This window comes from Symphalangus syndactylus, chromosome 16 (assembly GCF_028878055.3).
Source record: "Symphalangus syndactylus isolate Jambi chromosome 16, NHGRI_mSymSyn1-v2.1_pri, whole genome shotgun sequence".
Taxonomy (NCBI): domain Eukaryota; kingdom Metazoa; phylum Chordata; class Mammalia; order Primates; family Hylobatidae; genus Symphalangus; species Symphalangus syndactylus.
Genome location: NC_072438.2, coordinates 59024002 through 59044720, shown reverse-complemented (window position 1 = coordinate 59044720; position 20719 = coordinate 59024002). Strand labels below are relative to the sequence as shown.

At 37.6% G+C, this 20719-nt stretch overlaps 1 protein-coding gene across 2 annotated transcripts in view; it reads right to left on the bottom strand.

Moving 5' to 3' along the window:
* HCN1 (hyperpolarization activated cyclic nucleotide gated potassium channel 1) overlaps positions 1-15878 on the bottom strand; it is a 402880-nt gene extending 387002 nt beyond the window's left edge. Inside the window, exon 1 of one of the 2 annotated variants that reach the window (XM_055245493.1) lies at positions 15187-15878. In XM_055245493.1, coding sequence (XP_055101468.1) covers positions 15187-15590 — 404 coding nt within the window. In that variant the 5' untranslated portion in view covers positions 15591-15878. The remainder of the gene's footprint in view (positions 1-15186) is intronic. The other variant, XM_063619515.1, reaches the window with a different exon arrangement.
* Positions 15879-20719: the final 4841 nt, after the last annotated feature.

Sequence of the window (20719 nt, the reverse complement as noted above, 5' to 3'; positions counted from 1 at the left end):
TTATAGTCTTGATCTTTCCTTTTCAAAATTAAGACCTCTTCTTTTTTCCCCTTCCTTTTTATTGTGAGGCTCATTAATTAAATAGGGTTGGTAAAATCATGCTTTTCTAATTATATTATCTCTTCATGTATTAGGTGAAGGTAGGTAATCATTTTTTACATCATTATAAACTCAAATTTAAACATCTGATGGGTTTGAAATCATAGAAATTCTTATCCTTTTTGAAGCTCATCTTTGGCTTCTTCAAGTGGGATCCCGATTCTTTTTGCTATTATCCTGGTAGTCTTTCATAACCTCCTTAATATCTGGTATGTCAAGTTGTTCCAGGCTCTTCTGATACATTGCCTGCCCAAGAACCGGGATGACACATTTCTCCTCTTCAAATTAAGGCAGACCAATTGTGCAAATTCCATCCCAGTTTCAGCTGCTGTTCCATCCCATTCCTGTTGGCTGCGTGGGAGTCTCCCATATTCTCAGCTCTGTCAGACACCCTTGCTTACCACTGCTTCCTTCCTCCAACACATAGTGCAAAAACAGGTCTTGCAGTTGTTGAAGGTTTGTGTCACTTATCTTTCAGGTTGCTGGGGATAGTTTTCCTGTAAAGTTGCCCATGATTTTTTGTTTGTTTGGATTTTGGTCTTGCTCTGTCTTTTATATGCAAAAACTAAGCTGACATCTTAGTTTTGCATCTTTTCAGACTCAAGTTCTTTTTGCTTTTGAAAATCATGTCAACTTCAATTTTCCTTTATTAAGATCTATGATACATTTTCTATTTACACAAGGGCTAATTTAACACTGCTCACTCAGGACGTTTTTCACTGGAATATTATTTCTTCACTGTAAATTTGGTAAACACGATAAAAAAAATCCTGGTCAACAAAAAGTTAAAATTAAAAAAAATCCTTTTTCAAAATACTGACTCAATATTTTATTAATTAAACCTAGAGGGACATAATGTTACCTTTCCATCCCTGTACAATAAGGTTTTAAAGGTGCACTGTTAAATCAAATAGCACAATTTGGCAAAGTGGAACAGGAAATAAATGATACATACCTAAAAGTAATGTAATTCTTTCTAAATGTCATTGCCCAAAGGGATACATTCTCAACTTTATTTTGATTAAGACAGCACTGATTCTAAAGGCAATGACATTTAAATAGTTTTTATAGGGCTGTGAAAGAAGAGCCATGCCAAATACAATAGATTGAATGTTTATGTCTCCCTAAAATTCATGTGTTGAAATCCTAACCCACATGATAGTGGTGTTGGGAGGAGGGGCCTTTGGGAGGTGATTAGGTCATGAGGATAGAGCCCTCATGAATGCGTTCGGTGCCCTCCTAAAAGAGATCCCTCACCCCTTCTACCTTGCTAGGTTAGAGTGAAAAGACAGCCATTTGTGACAAGCAGACTCTCACCAGACAGCAAATCAACCAGCACCTTGATATTGCACTTTCCAGCCTCCAGAACTATCAGAAATAAATTTCTGTTGTTTATAATCCACGCAGTCTATGGTATTTTCTTATAGCAGCTCAAAAGAACTAAGACAACAAGATATCACATATATATATATATATACACATACATATATATCCCAATTTTAAAAACTACATAAAACCGAGCATTATAGTAAATAGAGCTCATAGAAATATGCATTTATTTAATTGTAATGGCTTCAAATCTTATTTCCAAATGCATGTTTCTGTGAAGGAATAAAATGCAGATTAAATGTCCACACTAAATTATTGTTTTTTATAGGGCACATAGGGAAAAAGGTTGTTGGTAATTATATATAAAAACCAAAGTTAAGCATAATATTGCTAAAAGTCTCTTTATTTATTCAAATTTATTAAGTGCCTACTTTATACCCTGCTTACTTCTAGCTTTGGGAGCTTGGGAGTGCAGTAATTCAAACAGTAAAAAAACAAACAAACAAAAGCACCTCATCTTAGTGGGCCTTAAATTTCCAGATGAGGGGGTGATAAACAATCCTCGAAGTAAAGAAATGAAACATTAAGTATGATAAATTGTGTAAATTGTGACATGTTCTATGAAAAAAAGGCAGAGATATGAGAGAAATAGATAACCTGAAGTTTAAAATATGTTGAAATTTTAATGAGGTTATATGTTTATAATTTTGTGCTATTATGAAAAATACCATAGGAATCTTTGTTCTCATGTCTTTGCAATCTTGTCATATTTTTTCTTTACAATAACTTACTACCCTATACATTTTCAGTATTTGTAAAATATAAAGTATCAAGCTGACCTTTAGAAAGGTTAGAATAACTCACAGTCTTTAGTGTCATATGGTGGCAAGCTCCCCCTCCATAGCTTTATTATTAAATAATTCACTAATATTTTTCTAGGATTTCTGATTTCAGTTATTTTTACCATTTATAAATTAATTTTTTAATTTTTTTTACCGTTTGTAAATTTAAACCTAACTTTGGATTTAACTTTGCTGAAAAATAATAAAAATGGATTTTACTCAATTATTTCAGTAACATCATTTTTCTAATTCTAAATTAGGGTATATAGCTTATGATTTTAGTTTTTTTAGTCAGTGATTTTTTTTCTTTTATAGATTCCAATCATTGTTGATATGTAGGAAAGTTACTGATATATCTTAATATATTTATCTTAGAAGCAGCCATCTTACTGAACTTAGCAGTTAACTCCATAATTTATCTGTTGGTTCAATCAACTCTTTAATGTTTGCAAAAAATAATTTAGGTTCCTTTCACCCCAAGTATATTTCTAGTTAGAATTGTGTGCCTTATTGTATTGCCTGACCTATCCAGAACAAGTCTCCCTTCAATTCCTGCTTGCCAGGAAGCTAGCCTCAAAACTAAACCAGTTGTTTATAGAGAATTCTCTCCCTCTCAAGGAAACTCTTTCTAGCCAGTTAAATATACATACATACATACATACATACATATATATATATGTTTTTTTTCTGACACAGGGTTTCACTTTGTCATTTAGCCTGGACGGAGTGCAGTGGTGTCATCTTGGCTCACTGAAGCCTCAACCTGCTGGGATCAAGCGATCCTCGCATCCCAGCCTCCCAAGTTGCTGGGACTACAGGCATGCATCTCCATGCCTGCCTAATTTTTGTATATTTTGTAGAGATGGGGTCTCAGCGCCCGGCTCAGCCTCCCAAAGTGCTAGGATTACAGGCATGAGCCACCGTGCCTGGCCCCGCTTCAGCTATAATTCTTAAGTAGCTTGCCCAAGCAAAACTGTATCTTTGAATCTTCCATACACTGTTTTTAGTGTCTCTATTTCTTCATGACAATATTAGATAGTTCAGGAAGTCTTAACTTGGGTTCCAAAAATAAATGTGCTTCAAGGAAACTACAAATCTTTGAAATTACAGGCAAAATATTGTAAATAAATGCACGGGTCAGAGGGTCAATAGCTTTAATGTGATTTGTGAAGTATTATATGAGTCTTCAAGCCTAGAATCACTAACACAAATGGCTAATCATGAATGATTAGTATAATCAGTAATTATAGCCAATAGAATTATGGGATTATTTATAGTGTGCAATACTTGTTCAACCATAACTTGGTGCTTCTAGCATGTATTTCTGCTTTTTATACATTATATATCCAGATCACAGAAAATACAGGTGTCCAAACTTTTCATTCTAATTCACTTACATGGATATTCAGGGTAAATATCAAATTTATTGTTTAGAAAAAGAGACAACTTTTAAAAAATACTATTTAAACAAAGAATGACTCTTCTATAGGAAAAATAAGGAACAGTTCTCCCTTTAAAAACTAATCAAACAGGCCAGGCACGGTGGCTCATGCCTGTAAACCCAGCACTTTGGTAGGCCCAGGTGGGTGGATTGCTTGAGGTCAGGAGTTCAAGACCAGCCTGACTGACATGGTAAAACTCCATCTCTACTAAAAATACAAAAATTAGCTAGGTGTGGTGGTGCACACCTGTAATTCCAGTTACTCGGGGGGCTGAGGAAAGAGAATTGCTTGAACCCAGGAGGCAGAGGTTGCAGTGAGCCAAGATCATGCCACTGCACTCCACCCTGGGTAACAAAGCAAGACTCTGTCTCAAAAAACAAACAAACAAGAAACTAATCAAATAACTTTCTGTATTCATTTTTTCAGTCTCTGCTCATGTTCCTCAAACAACCTAGGTAGTGTAAATTTTAATAAGGTGCATTGTCTTTTTAATAAAATAAGGCTAAAACATTCTGCAAGGGTGATAAGTGACAACTGCTCTAGAAATATCACAAAGATTTTTTTAAATTCTGTCAAATTTACAGTATTTCTCAAATTCTTTTACGTTTGTAACTAGAAATAATTATATTTCTAAATAACAATTTTTAAAGACTGTTAAGCATGACAATAAAAAAGAAAATGAAAGATTTATCAGGTTATAACTCATCTTATTTGCCTCATATATAATACTTAACTGATTTGAAATAACATCCCATATGGTTTAACTATGCCATTTTCTGATGAAAATAAGGATGAACAGAAAGTAGCACATGCAACCCAATGAATGCCATTATAATTTTCCCTAAAAGCTATTTCCAAATGTTCAATGCTGTGGCACTGTATACCAACTAAAGAGATTAAACTGGAAAATTTTGCAAAAACAGGATATATTAAAAGTTTTCCGGCCGGACGCAGTGTCTCATGCCTTAACGTCAGCACTTTAGGAGGCCAATGTGGGCGGATCACCTGAGGTCAGGAGTTTGAGATCAGCCTCATCAACATGAAGAAACCCGTCTCTAACAAAAATACAAAATTAACCGGGCATGGTGGCACATGCCTGTAATCCCAGCTACTTGGGAGGCTGAGGCAGGAGAATCACTTGAACACAGGAGGCAAAGGTTGCGGTGAGCCAAGATCGTGCCATTGCACTCCAGCCTGGGCAACAAAAACGAAACTCCATCTCAAAAAAAAAAAAATTTTCCAATGCTAACTGCCTCATGACTAGACCAATTTCACACAGCATACATAAAATATGGCATTGCACATCAGGGCTTCTGCTGCCAGGGCTTGCATGAAGGTAAAAAGGATATAGCAGCACACCATTTACATGGCTGTTCCTTCATATATTTTTTTTCTTCAAGAATTATGGAAACGGTTAGAGTATGTAATTAGAGAATATTTAATTTTTCAAACAACTAACATGCCTCAATTCTGTTTTAATTTTACATGCATAAAAATAACTAACTCTTAAATAGCATTAAATGCAGAGCATAACTTGTAAGCACTACGTATATAGAAATGTTTATATAGCATATATAGTATATATACACACTATATATACTATATACCCCATGAATTTTATATATATATATATTTTTCTCTTATTATAATTGAGAAAATTAAGGTCCATTAACTAAGGTGGTGAAGCTTGGATTCTGACCCAAACAGTTCCTAACATTGTTACCTCAAAATAATATACGCCCACAGTCTTTTTTTTTTTTTAAGCAAAATAGCATCAAGGATTATAAGGAGAAAATATAAGCCTCTCCCTTTTCCTTTTACCCCTACATATCACTTTCCGAATTCAACCACCATAATTGTTTCTTTTAGTGTTTAGTTCATATTTCGAAGAGAAATTAATTTATCAATTTTAAATACTATTCATTAGCTGCCAACTGTGGAAGACAAGGACTTAGCTTTCTGACATCACCCAAACCACATTTATGTTTCTCCTGCCCTCCCACTAACCTGGAATAATTGCACCACAATCTTTATTTGAAACAGTCAACTTGTTTACATTATTATGACCAAATAACCAGTAGGCACTGCTGAACCAAGCAAGGAACTGTGATTCTTTTCCCTTTTTTAGACACCTTTAGATCATTCTGGAGTTAATAAAAGTCTCTTGTTTATTTACTTGTATCCAATGTACCCTACAAATATTTATATGAAAGTCATCAATATATCATTCCAAATGATCTCTGGAACACCTAATAACGTTATTTATCAAATGCTGATACTCATCTATTTCTTTTTCCTACCCTGAAGGCCTTCCTCCAGAACGCTTTGCTTTCCCGCCACAGTCTGGGCTGGTTTCTTTCGAGGCTAGCTGTTTTGGAGTACTCCTGGGACTTCAGGTTTCTCTGTGTTAGAGCCCATTTCCTAGCTTCCATGTCTTCATGTTGTTTGGTGTAATTTCTTGTGTTGCAGGAACATGTCATCTAATAACTTTCTAAGAAAGGGTACGTGGGTAGTTAATACTAGAGTTCTTAATTTCTGAATATCTTTATTTAAACTTTGTATTATGGGAAGGTATGGATTTCTTATGGAGATGACTTTCTCTCAGAATTTTGCAGATTTTGTTACATTGTCATCTACCTTAAAGTATTATTCCCACTTCTTGATATGTAACTTTTTCTTTGAAAAGTCTTAGTCATTTGTTTGTTTGTTGCTTATTCAATGGTGTTGTAAAGCTTCTGTGTAATGATCCTTGGACAGTCTTTTTCTTTCATGATGCTAAGTATTCCATAAGTTCCTCAGAACAGACATTTCAGTTGCTGCTATCTGGAAAATTTTATCAAAAATGTCTCCATGAATTCCATATGTTCCTTTTCACTCTTTTTTATCATTCTAGAATACTTTATGGTAGATTTTGACCTTATAAATTAGTTATTGGTTTTGCTATATTTTCTTATATTTCCTATTCCCTTTTGTCTTTTTGTTCTAATTCTGACAGGCTTCCTAGACTCTAACTGCTAACACATTTCATCCAAGAGCTGTTTTTTAAATTTCTTACTATTTTTTTTCATAGCAATGTGTTCTTATTGTGCAGATAAAATATTTATGAAGATATCATTTGTGGAGTATTTTTTATAATACTATCATTTCTCCTTATGTCATCCCTCTGGACCTTCTTTGGCTGTTTGATTTAGTCTTTCTCTGTTTGATTTAGTCTTCCCTCATGAGACTTTTCTCAAATGTCTGGTTATCTTTTGCTTTCAGTTCCATATTAACCAATGCCATACCAAAAATATAATTACAGCCTCAATGTACACATGCGGGAATTTCTGCAGAGTGATTAGGCAATAAACATGATTTTTTATCTGAAGACTTTGAAATGTCTCCCTTTGGAGGTATTTTCTCCAGTTTCCTGACTGAGAAAAATTGGCCTGGCTCCAAGCATCCGAATGTTAGCACAGGGAGTTCTGTATTCACTAAGGAAACCCTTATTTAATTCTGGTTTCAGTCTGGCTTTCCTGGAACTATTTCATAACTGGCATTTCCAAGTCCTGAACTCTTCTGGATTTCAATGGGTGAAGGATTGTGGAAGTGGAATAATTTCTCCATTAACTTCCTATTTTACAAATGTTCTTGAGATCTATATTCTCTGATGTCTCCTCTTTCTTCTACTTACCAATGTGTCTGTGCTTTTTCATATTATTTTGGAGTGACTTCAAGAGAGAGGAAGTATAAATGATTAGGTTCAATCCATCATGTTTCCCAGGAGGTTTGGAGAATTATTTATGCTGGCAGCCTTGTTTCTTATTATGTAAAAGAGTTGAAGTGACAAAATTAATATTCACAAGAACTGAATTCCTGGCCCAGTTCTTACTATCTATCTATGTCACCATGTTCACGCTACATAACTTCTCTGCAGTTTCATTTATTCATCTGTGTATTGGGCAGGGAAATGTAATAGTTGGGGCACATACTTGCAGGTGCCAGTGGGAAGGAGATGCCAGGTATTACTGTAGGAAAAAAGTAGAGCTTTCATTGCTTTCATCTGAATTTATTAACTCTAAGATTAAATGTGCTCATGACCTGGTTGGAGAATAATTCTTTGTCCATTCAGTCAATAAATATTTATGATGACCCAGAAATTTCACTCCAAAGAGAAATGAAAACATCTCTGCACAAAAACTTGTACGAGAATATTCATATCAGCAGTATCTACAATAGCCAAAAAGCAGAAACAACTCAGATGTCCATCAACTGATAAATGAATAAATGAAGGTAGTATATCCATAAAATGGAATGTTATTAAGCAAGGAAATGAATAAAGTACTGACACAGTAACAGCATGAATGAACCTTGAAAAAACATTCTGCTAAGTGAAAGAAGCCAATAAAAAAACACTATATATTGCATGACTTCACTGATATAAAATATTCAGAATAAGCAAAAATCTACAGAGACAGAAAGTGGATTAGTGGTTGCTTAAGGCTGAGCAGGAGGGCAGGAGAGGAGAGAAAGTGAGTGCTAATGCATATGGGGTTTCTCCTTAGGATGATAAAATATTCTAAAATTGATTGTGGTGATGGCTGCATAACTGTGAACTTACTAGAAAATATTGAATTGCTTACTTTAAATGGGTGAATTGTATGGCATATGAATTTTGTCTCAAAAAAGCTGTTAAAAATAAACCATATCTGGATGTAATACTTAGGTGATGGGGTGATCAGTGCAGCAAACTACCATGGCACATGTTTACCTATTTAACAAACCTGCACATCCCACACATTTACCCCTGAACTTACAAGTTGAAGAAAAAAAAATGAAGCCTCTAAGAAAGTTTGGCAAGAAAAGTCTATTATGTGCATTTTAACAACATTGGGAATGTAAAACTGAGTAAGATTCATAAGTTAGCATGGCTTAAATTCCAGGGAAAGGACACATATAAAAATAAGTATAAATTCTGCTGAACAGAAAGCCTAGACAGAAAAATAAGCGTGTGCACAACGATTAAATGGAAATCTAAAAGATGAGTAGAAACGAGTTATGTGGAGTGATAAAAAGTGAAAAGAGTATTTCAAGCTTGGGGGTAATATCACATTAAAATCTTAGTTGCAAGAGAGAACTCAGGTTGTTCTAGGAGCTAAAAATTTACCCAAGTGGCTGGAACACAGTGCTGGAATGAGTGGCATATGATGAGGCTGCATATATCGGCTGAAATTACGCAGGGTCTTGAAGCTCATAGAAAGTTGGTTCAGTGTAGTCTAAGAGTAATGGGAAGTTACTAAAGGGTTTTAAAGAGCATAACAATATTATTAGATTTGCTTTTTAAAGATCACTCTTGTCACTTTATGTTGAATGAAATGGAGGACAGGTTACACTTTCTGTCCTAAAACAGCCTGTAAATACCATAACAGGAATGTCAACCTTGGAGAACCTACATTATTCTTGTCATTTTAAGAAATCTGTAAACTGGAGGCAGTATTAATTGGTCAAATCAATATGTATAGAATCTCTAGAATGTTCACAGGCAGTCATTCCATTCCCTGAACTTTAGCCAAAACAATGAAGAGTAAGGTGCAAAGATGTTTGTTGTGGCACTTTTTTTAAATACTGAATAACTGTATACAACAAAGCTGATAGTCTAAAATTTATAAATATTTACTAACTTTGTATGTATGTAAAATTAGCCTTATATTTTTAGAGTTACAGATAGTGACCTGAAAATAAAATTAGGTTTACATAAATAAAATTATAAGTTGTAAATTTAAGGCATGAGGAATGTTGCTTCTTTGCTTTAACTGAGTTGTCAACTATTAGACAAAACAGAAAAATACTATGAGAAAATTAACTAACATAACTTGAAAGAGTCATGAAATCAATTTTATCAAAGTTGGGTGAAATGTGTCAGATAAATGCTCAACTCAAAAATAATCAACTTCTATATATATTCTTTACTTCTATATATATTCTTCTACATGTATAGATGTCCCTTGAATAGTTTCTGTAGCACATATATACAAATAGAATTAACAGAGCCATGAAGGTTTATTTTGCAAAAACATAAAATTCCAGGATGCAACAGGAATCCTGATTTTTTTTCCTGTAAAACTAATGGTAAGTTGTACATCCAGATGCCTTCACAAAGAAAATTATTTTTAGAAGAAAGAAAAGTACTTAGAGAAAATATAATTTTCGTAGTGCATGCAGACTTTTTTCTTTTTTTTTTTTTTTTGAGACGGAGTCTCGCTCTGTCGCCCAGGCTGGAGTGCAGTGGCGCAATCTCGGCTCACTGCAAGCTCCGCCTCCCGGGTTCACGCCATTCTCCTGCCTCAGCCTCTCCGAGTAACTGGGACTACAGGCGCCCGCCACCACGCCCGGCTAATTTTTTTGTATTTTTAGTAGAGACGGGGTTTCACCATGGTCTCGATCTCCTGACCTCGTGATCCGCCCGCCTTGGCCTCCCAAAGTGCTGGGATTACAAGCGTGAGCCACCGCGCCCGGCTGACTTTTTTCTTTATTATCACTATTTCTACAACTAAAATATATAGTATCAGCCTAATTCATAGTTTGTTACTCCTTTACACAAAATGATAAAATGTAAATTGGTCACAGACCCTGCAAATGCTCAGTACTCTTCATGTAGTGCTAATGATCTGCAATAATTTGCACTGTACTTACAAGAGACTCTATTTGAAAGTTCTTTTCCTGAGCCCAATTGTTGTTGCTAAATAATGAAGTGAATTATCTGCTAAACACAAGAATTATATTCAGAATAAGATTATCACCTGAAAATCATACCAAATGCATTCTGCTGGTTTCCTGCTCACTATAGGACGTAGGTGCATTGAGTATAATAATGCAGAATTACAAATACTATTTATCTTGCTTTTTGGTGGTGGTGTTGTTTTGGTTTGTGGTTTTTGATCAAGCAGATAAAGCTAAATACAATTTTCTTAAATGAACCTATGATACAAATAATAAGTAATATATCTTTCCAATGCATTTAAATTTCTTTCATTATTCAACAGGCATGTTCATAAATCCAAGTCCACGTAATTAAATATGATTAGTAAAGTGTACCTCTTCACTGATGCTCAATTTATAATCATACCCCAAAAGTAGATTTAAATGGAACGTTGCTCAGAAAAAAATGAAAAGTATCTTATAATATTTTAATAGTATAAATCATAATATCTACTAAATGCAACAGTGAAACATTTGCTAAAATTTAAAGTTGCATAACTTACATGTATACTAAGAAAAAGTAACTAAAATTCACACGTTTAAATCTTTGAAGAAATTTCATGTTGTGTCTAACAGTTGCTAGAGTCACTAAGAAAAATGTAATTGAACTTAAAGCACAAAAAGGTTCATCTAACATAGAAAAAAATAAGTTCTTATGGTTAATTTTGGCTATGTTGATAGGAAAAGCAAATAAAATAAGCATTGCTGGCAGATACAGAGTGTGTTCAGCACAAAGATAACATAATAGTAGGCGAATTCGTCTTTAAACCCTAGAAGGTTGAATTGTTTTCTTGTGAGAAGCTCCTGGAAGCAAATATTCTATTATGAACTGTATAATATGGGTGAAGCCTCCCTTTCCTAATGAACACATCAGTGATCTCTGATATCAGTACAGTTGTGGCTGCAATCCAAAGCAGAGATGGAAGACCGGAAGTGATGGTATCTTCAGGAAGTAACTCCCATCTCTAGAGTCCTTGAGTACTTACAACACAATAAGCTTTTCACACACTCGTACTAATGATGAAAAGAAATTGAAAAAAATAAGAAGTCAAGATACAAAACTGCCTCCGTTATGAGGAGCAAGATGTTGGCTGGCAATATATATGGAAAGGAGCATTCTTTTTAAAAGTCCCTTTGTGTAAGCATGATGGAACAAAATAATGACAGAATCCCTAAAATGGCAAATAGTCTGGTGATAAATTCTTCCAAGATAAATTGCTTGCATAATAAAAATCATCCACAAAAGTATTCTAAATATTCTTTCAATCTATTTAAATGATTATATCATAACTATCAATTGGCTATGGAAGCACAATGCTTGCCGAGCATCACTTTTAAACCTTAGTAAAATTCTAGCTAATTAATATAAAATCACCATGAATTTTTAAAAATCATATTTAACCTCCAAATTAAATGTGTCTGTGTGTTGTTCACATGAAATTCAATAAGACTAAGAGCATGCTCTCACTACAGAAAAATCGAGCTACATTTGTTTTTAAGTAACTATCCCTGTTTTCCCTAGTTTGGGTGCTTATATACCACAGTATAAACAAAAACATGAGCTTGTTGTGTTTACTAAATTCTGTAGCTTCCACCCAGTTATTTCAAACAGTATCTATACTATTGGACTCTTTTTTACTCTCTGAAGGTTTCTATCATCACCCTCTCCTGAGGAAAAAGGTAAATACAGCACCTCGGCCCTACTTACGCCAGGGGTAGAGAAAACTACCTGCCAGACACAGCAATAGCACTCTTGGGCTCTGGCGGGTAAAAGAGGCACTAGCTAGCTCTCTGAAAGTCTCAGTGGGAGCATAGCCTTGTCCCTTGAGGTAAGTAAAGTAGAAAGCTATCAGTCTTAAAAATTATCCTGAGAAGGGAAACTAGAAACAGTGTTAAAGTCACGACATGCCCTGGAGTAAGAACATAGTAAACTTCTCTGGCCATGCAAAGGCTTATTAAAAGTGTCAAGGAAAAGAATCCTCTGGATATCTTCATTTGCAATATCTCCCCACTCTTCATAGAAATTACTCTTTAGTGTCACTCGCTCAGTTGTTAAATGATTAATGACCTTAAGTTTGGTATTTTAGGAATTGTAGTAAAGCACCTCCCTGAAAGAATCCTTCAGGAAAGGGCCTAAAGTAAAGGCTAGATCATGACCACAAAAATTTCTAGTATCTGTTGAAAATTACTCACACATTGCTTTCCCTGTAGAAAAAAACTACTGCTAGAATTTCATCTTTCCTATTTTTGTTTTTTCATTACATTATCTTGACGTTATAGATTTTAGAAAATCTTACATTGGTTTTGAGATCATACAAAAAACATTAATGAAATAATAAGATGTAAATATATTCTGAATGTAAACAAGTACATGATTATTTTTCCAGCTTGTTTTAGAACACCAGTGTATATTCTAATTATGTTTTAAAATCTATTTTTCAGATATCTTTCAGTTTAAAAAGATTTAAATAATTATAATTGCTTAATTTGTGCCTGCCATTTTCTTTTTCCCATTTATATAAGGGAAAAGTCAAATATTCCAAACTACTCCACACTGGAGTTTAGAGTATTAGCTCACTTTTTAATCATTTCCCATTTCTTTGAAATGAATAATAAAATTAAATCATCACCTGATTTCAATTTGTTCCTTTGTTCAGTAACAATGTTTTTATTAAAGAGATATTTTGTCTCAGAAGATTTCCTTGGGAAAATAAGGAGAATCCTGTAATTCCATTCATTCAAAAGATTTTCGCATGCTATTCTAATTCCTGAAAAGTGGCCCTATGTTTTTATTTAGTAAGTGGGAAAAAGTTTAATTACTTGATGTATGATTCATTTTGAAAAGGGATAGTCCTTTTCACATTGCTGAAGAAATAAAAGCATCATATGTAATCATTTTATTGAGTGAAATTAAATGTTAAAAGTTCAGCATTTTTGCATGTTAATATTGAACCTCGTACATTTCTGGAAATACCACATTTATTTTTGCTATTAAGACTGGAGACTATTTTCATGTAAATTATTTTCATTTAAAAATTTTAAAATGAGGTGAAATATATTTCCATTGGGGACTGAGGAAAAGATAGTATTCTATACTTGATTCCCACCTTTAAATTTCTAAAGAACACGACAACCTTACACATCTTAGAACAGTGTCATTTATAAGTTTACTTCCCTATCTTCCTACTGGAGGAAACTTTCAGGTTTGATTATTTATTACATCTTTTTAATATGAACATTCTTTTTTTAAATTTTTTTAATGAACACTCTTTCAATCAAACTCAATGATCTCTAAACTATAAACGTCATTAGGTTTTATAAGTTCTCCTTTGGACTTTGCTGTGTGTTTTTACAAATAAGTACCTAAAAATTATACACTTTCTAAAATCCATTCACTCTACGCATAGATCATGGAGGCTACTGATTTCTGAGACGAGAAATATCTCAAAGAAGGCAAAGACTGTCACTCTGAGCCTTTGTGTGGCGGGACTGTGGGTTTTTCACAGCTAATGTCATTCAGAACTGTGGACAGCTCCCGTTAAGGCATGCAGTTGGTGATAATTTCCCTTAGTTTCTAAACTAATTCCAGGGCTGCTTTACATTGCTATATTTATCCTATAAAGAATGCTTAGTATATGCACATACTCCTTTAGTTGATTCTTTTTTTCTTTTCAAACGAGTTCGGCCAAATAAATAAATATCACCCTGAGTTATTAGGAGTTGCTAGTTCTGGATTTTAAAATGGAAAGTCCAGCCTTATTCAGGAGCTAAGATAATCGTGCGCACGCTAATAAGAGGATCTACTACACGACCTTCATTTGACAGTCTGTAAACTTGCTTATCACCGAACGAATACTTGGGCGACAAATAACATCAGAAAACGTCTTAATTTTAGCTCTCCAAAGCGGAGTTTTCCTGCTGCCAGATTTCCTGTCCTTCTTCCCGAGCTGGGGGACGTGAAAAAGATTTTTGAAACAGACTTGCAGTCAAGGTCAAGCAAGAAAGGGTGCCGCTCTATTTCAGAAGGGGGCTCTGGCAACGCCCCCTCTCTCTGTTTCAGGAACTAGAGGCTTCCTGCCACGCTCCCGCCCTGCCTGGAAGCGCCTGGCTTTGGTGAGACCTCACGTCAGGGACTATCCAAGTGCGAATTGCCCTTCTCTTGCCTGCCTGCCGCTGTTTCTGAGTAAACACAACGAGGATACCCAGCGCCTATAAAGAAAAACAGACTAAACACACTCCCCAGGGGCGAGCGCGGCAGGAACTGCTCGGGCTTGTGAATCGCTGTCTCCGGTTACCCAGTCTTCTCCTGAGCCCCAGAAGCCTCCTTTTCCCTCTTGGTTGAGACCCCACCTGAGGGAGCCGCTCGAGGAAGAGTGGCTGCCCGCTTCCTCACACTCTCGTCTCTGAAGTAAAAGTTTCCCTGGTACAACTTCGCCTCCTCCCAGGGGGGTCACCGTGGCCTCCATCCTTCCCTGATCTGTCCCCGAAGTTCAGGAGGCCAAGGAGGAGAGCCCGTCCGGGATTCCCGGGCAACGGGAGCACATCCTCCGAGCCCCTCCTGGGTGGAAACTACCCGGAGGCGCCGAATGGAGCCTGCTCAGCCAGAGCCGACGCCGCCGGCAGCGCCACCCCCCGCCCGCCCTCCGAGTCCCCGGGGCGCCCCCCTCCCAGGCGCGGGGAAGCGCGTTTGAGGGCGCGCCTGAAGGGAGGGTGGGGCGGCGACCGGGAGCCCTCACCTGAAATCGCTGTAAGGGTGGATAATCCAGAAGCCTGCAGTTTTAACCCTTTCCTGCTCCTTTTCCACCGCCTTCTGGCTCCCAAACATGCGGAGGGAGAATTTGTTGACCCCGGGCTGCAGCATGGAGGTGAACTGCCTCTGCATGAAGCCGTACTGCCTCCGGGGCCCCTCGGCGTCTTCGAAGCCCCCCGCCGGCTCCTCGCCGCCGCCGCCGCCGTCCACCTTGAAGCACACGGAGTTGCCGTGCTCCTTCGCGCCGGCCCCGCCGCCCCCCGGCGGGGTGCCCAGGCGCTTCTCGGCCGCGGCCGGCCCCGCGCCCGTCGCGGACGCCTTGGCAGGGAAGACGCTGTTGCCATCGTCCCGGCTGTTAGACGAAGAGTTGGGCTTGCCGCCTCCTTCCATGCCTGGAGGACGCGGCCGGCGACGGCGCGGGCTCCAGACTCGCCGGCCGCCCGGCGCCGGGGACACGTAGCCGAGAGCGTGGGGGCCCGAGCCGGCTGCCCGCGAGCCCAGCTGCCCGTCGCGGCGGCGGCGGCGGCGGCGGCGGCTGCTGCTTCCCGACCGCGCAGCTGCTAGCTGCGCGCCTGGCTCCCGCCGCCGCCGCTGCCCTTAGTGGCTGCGGTCCGGGTTCCGGTGCGGCTGGTGCTGAAGCTGAGGCTGCCGGAGCTAGGCGAGGCTCAGCTCGGCTCAGCCCTCGCGCCCCAGCGCCTCCCCTTGGCTGCCCTCTGTTGGCCAGAAAGGGTCTCTCCCGGTCCGCGCTCCACACATGCTCGTTACTCTTGCTCCACTTCTGCCCAGCGTGACATTGAACTCAAGAGCCCTCGGAGGAGACATTCATTGGTACACGTGGAGGAGGACTCGGTGTATGTTTGCATGAAAGAGCGGGGAGAGAGGAGAGAGAGGAAGCCTGAACTAGCGAGTGTGTGTTGGTCCAAAAGAAACAAACATCTTAAACTCATGAAGACATTGTCTGAACGCCTGTTTGAATAATGTTACAAATGGAGAAAAGGGGACGAGCTGACTATGCATGCCAACAATTCACGTGCAAAACCAAATGTCCAAAAGAAAGTAAAGTTTGACAATGGAAAATAAATGTCGAAAGTACCAGGGAAACTGTGCCTGTGTGTGTGCGTGCACGTGTGTGCTAGAAAGAGAGGCAGAGGGCAAAAGCTACCAGGTCTGTGTAATCCTAGGTAACCAGCTGCTTGGGGCTTTTCAGATTAAGGTTCTGCACCTCGGGACAGACAACTGACCTCCTTACACTTATCCTTGTTAATTCTTGCAGAGTTTTTTAAACAGGGGACGGGATTTCTTTCTTTCCAAGGCCATTCGTATCAATACACATGCAAGCAGATCTATCAGCCACCAATATTGAAAGAAAAGTGTGTGAGGGAGGCCTCGCCTGAGCTGACCTATCTTTTTAGATAAGTTACGTAATCAATGAAACACATTAAGGGATGTGTGTGCAGGTCAGTGTTTACCGACACCACGCTAGGAAGTCAAGACGTCTTGGAATCTCTCGTCAGAATGTCCTTACCATTTCAGAAGGGGGGAACATTCTTAAGGGAAACTTACAAGTGTACTGATGCTGAGGAAAGCATTATTCGTTTCCTCTTATTCCCTCTGCGTCTCTGAAACCCACTGGATTAGCTAAAGGAAGCAAAATGTGCTGCCAAACCCACCAGTCACTCAGCAGGGCAGCCCCGGCATCTGAAGAGCTTCAAGACTCCCGAATGTCCCAAAACATCTGTTTCAGATACAAGCATTGCCTCCCTGCCCCACAGCCTCTTCAAAGGAAATCTTGCCCTGCCAAGAGTCCCAGATCCCCTGGGTTCCTGTCAGCTGTAGCCACATTTTATGGAGACGGAGCAGGCACTCAAGGAGGGAATGTATGTCAGGCTGGCAACTAGTGACCTATCATGAGGAAAAAAAAATAATGATGGGGCTAATCAAGGTGTTCTTCTGAAAAATTAAACAGTGATGAAGCCAATTAACAATGAAGGGAGCAAGGATAAAGGCAAAGGAAGACAATTGGATGCCTTCCTGAGGGGTTAACAAAGGCTGAGAAAGGAAGTAGAGAACAGAGAAAAGAGCAGAGGGAAGCAGAAACGAGCTATTAGGCCTAACTCTGTTGCAATGCTGTAAGATTTCCTTACCATTCTCCTTAACCATAGCCTGTGCTAAATCTCCTTATTTCACGGAGCTATGTCCTGACTCAGACACCATCTGTTTTCAACTAATCATATACCAGAACCCTAAGAATAAATATGGATGGCCAAATTTTAATGGTAAGAGATAGGAAAAATATGAAAATATAAAGCTCTGATCTGTCAAAATAGAGACCTTTCTCTACGTTGGAAAGCCAAGAGGTCAGATAAGGATACCAGGTGCTGAGGGCAGAAGGAAGCCACGGGAATGGATAAAAACAAACATTGCCCAAAGCACAGTTCTGCCTAAGAAAGACCCGATTACTCAGGCAGCTTTTCTTTATTAGACTAAAGATGTTTCCCTACTTTTCTCCCATTCTGCATGCTTCCTCAATCCCTCTATTTTCAGTCATGAGTGTGACAATGTATATTTTAACATAAATTTTAAATTTTACAATAATGTAAAAATATACCATCTAAAATGTTATGCTGAGTTCAAGTAAGTTTTGCTTTTCTTTTAGCCAGTCTCTCTGTTTGTTCTGTTGCAACTTAATCTTACTCATGACCAGGCAGTTATTTTAGTAAAAGTTTTTCTGAGTTTCAAGGTTTGTACTAAACTGATATGACAGAATCACTGAAAAACAAGATCTCAAAATAGAACTAAGAAATGTCTTAAGAAGATCACAAGTCATTGGTTGTTCCAAGTATAGCTTCTAGGCCATATTTTATTTATTCAAAATCTCAAAAAATACATTTTCTTAAAAATTTGAGAATGTGTATATCAACGCATTAACTTAAAGTTTTCAGCAATATAAAAAGTCATGTTTCTTTACTTTTCAGAGTGTTGATTTAAAGTTGTTTAGAATATGAAATTTAAGTTTTCTTTGGAGGAAGAATGAACTCTCAAGAAGATTGAGACAAAGTGAAAGCAGTAAAAGAATGGAATCAATGATAGAAGAAGAGACAGAGTATCTTGAAACTTCCGAATAATCTCTTCTTAGCTTGTCTTTGTATCAGTTTGTTGATAAACTGTCTCAAGCTAAAATCTAGTGAGCTAAATGCGAGTGTTTATTTCAAAGACATCTTAGAAATAAGACTACCATCATGTTGACTCTGTGTCATTAGATGTTCATGATGTCAAAGTGCCTAGTATTTTACAGGAATCTGATTTCTGAGGACTCATTAGAGAATATCAATTATGAATTAATTTCAGGAGAATGGCTCATCAGTAGTTGTAATGGGTGCTGTTCAATATATACAAGAATTGTGCATCTTCTGAAATGTTCCCTGTCTCCTTTAATACTCTGCTTAAGATCAAATTGCAGGCAGCAGCAGAAGATTAATAGGAATCTAAAATAAAATCTCCATGCAGCAGATGCTAGCACACGTGAAATGAAACAAAAAAGATAGATCAGTGACTTGAAGTTTGACTGTTTATTGGAAAATCTCAGTGAAACTTGAAGATTTAAGGAATAAGACATTTTGGCCCTCTTAGTAGGACAGAGTAATATGTTACAAACATATTACACATGTAAGGAAATAAAATAAGAACATCTGTTGAAGAAGGCAGTGGTAAGGAACAGTGAAAAAAAAGTTCCTCATTGACAACCTCACAGTCTTTCTGTGTCTTGTGCACAGGCAAATCTGATTATCTATCTGGAAAGCCACATCAACATCATGCTTAATATGAAACATTAAAGCTGTTAAAGTCAGAACAATATGCTCATATCCACCATTTCTGCAATGCATGGTATTTTTAATTGACAATATTGTCTCCTGAAAACACAAAATAATCAACTGGATAACCATCATAACTAATAATAGAAGTTGAGAAGTTGGTATCAACTTTTGGTTACTTTAGTAAACATGCAAAATTTAACATTTTTCCTAAGCATCAGCAACAACCATTAAGGCAATATAGAGAACAATGATTTTTTTCACAATTGCATCTAAAAATGAAAACTACACAATAATAAATTTAACAAGAAATGCCTGAGATCTGTAGTTTAAGAAACACTTATTTTGATAAAAGGCATAAAAACATTTAAATAAATTAGCTATATACTTTGTCCATAAAGTCTCAATATTATAAATATGGTGCTCCTTCCAAAATTGATTTTAAGTTTCAAACAAAATCTGGTGATTCCATGGACACAGGGAGGGGAACATTACACAACAGGGCCTGTTGAGGGTTGGAAGGCAAGGGGAGGGAGAGCCTTAGGACAAATACCTAATGCATGAGGGGCTTAAAACCTAGATGACAGGTTGATAGGTGCAGCAAACCACCACAGCACATGTGTACCTACCTAACAAACCTGAACCTTCTGCACATGTATGCCAGAACTTAAAGTAAAATTTTAAAAAAATAAAAAAAAGAAAGCAAAGCAACCAAACCAAACAACTCACCAGCAATATACAGTCATTCTTGGTAACCAATAAAGCAACTTACTTACTTTAAAACAAACAACAAAAAAAGTGTTATTAGTTTTCTCCATGCGGACAAAAGCAACAAAATGTTTTTAAAGTTTAACTGGATTAATAAATCATTTTTAACAGTTCATAAGCTATGGCTTAAAAATGAAAACAATGAAAAAATTTCCAAAGTATTAGAATTGCTTAGGGTAGCACTGAGCAGAGAAAGAGACAGATAAGGCAATGCAAAAGAGTCAAAACCAGGCCGGGTGCGGTGGCTCATGCCAGTAAATCCCAGCACTTTGGGAGGCTGAGGCGGGCAGATCACTTGAGGTCAGGAGTTCAAGACCAGCCTGGCCAACATGGTGAAACCCTGTCTCTGCTAAAAATACAAAAAAATAAGCCATGCGTGGTGGCGTGCTCCTATAATCCCAGCTACTCAGGGGGCTGAGGCGTGAGAATAGCTTAAACCCCGGAGTCTGAGGTTGCAGTGAGGCGAGATGGCACCACTGCACTCCAACCTGGGTGACAGAGTGAGACCTTGTCTCTAAATAAATAAATAAATACCAGAAACACACTTTAGTGTTAATCGTAGCTCCAAATTGTCATTTCACATCAATGAGCAAAGGATATGTTGTATAGCAAATGGTCCTAGGATGGTTAACTATTCCAGGGAAAAGGAAGGTAGAATATAATATCATGTTATTTCCTAAAGTGAATTTAAGATGATTTAGTATTATAATGTAAATACTAAAAATCATGATAGGTAAATGTTTATAAAAGCAAACACTGGAAAAGACTATGCCACTTTAAAAGGTTGATAGATATTTACTTTTCAGAATTCTTTCCATTGACCTGTCTATATAAAGACTAACAAACAATACTATACAATTTTAATAGTTTTAATATGTAGTGGCCCAATCCCAACATCTGTATTTCTCTTCATGTGTCTGTATACAGACATATTAAACA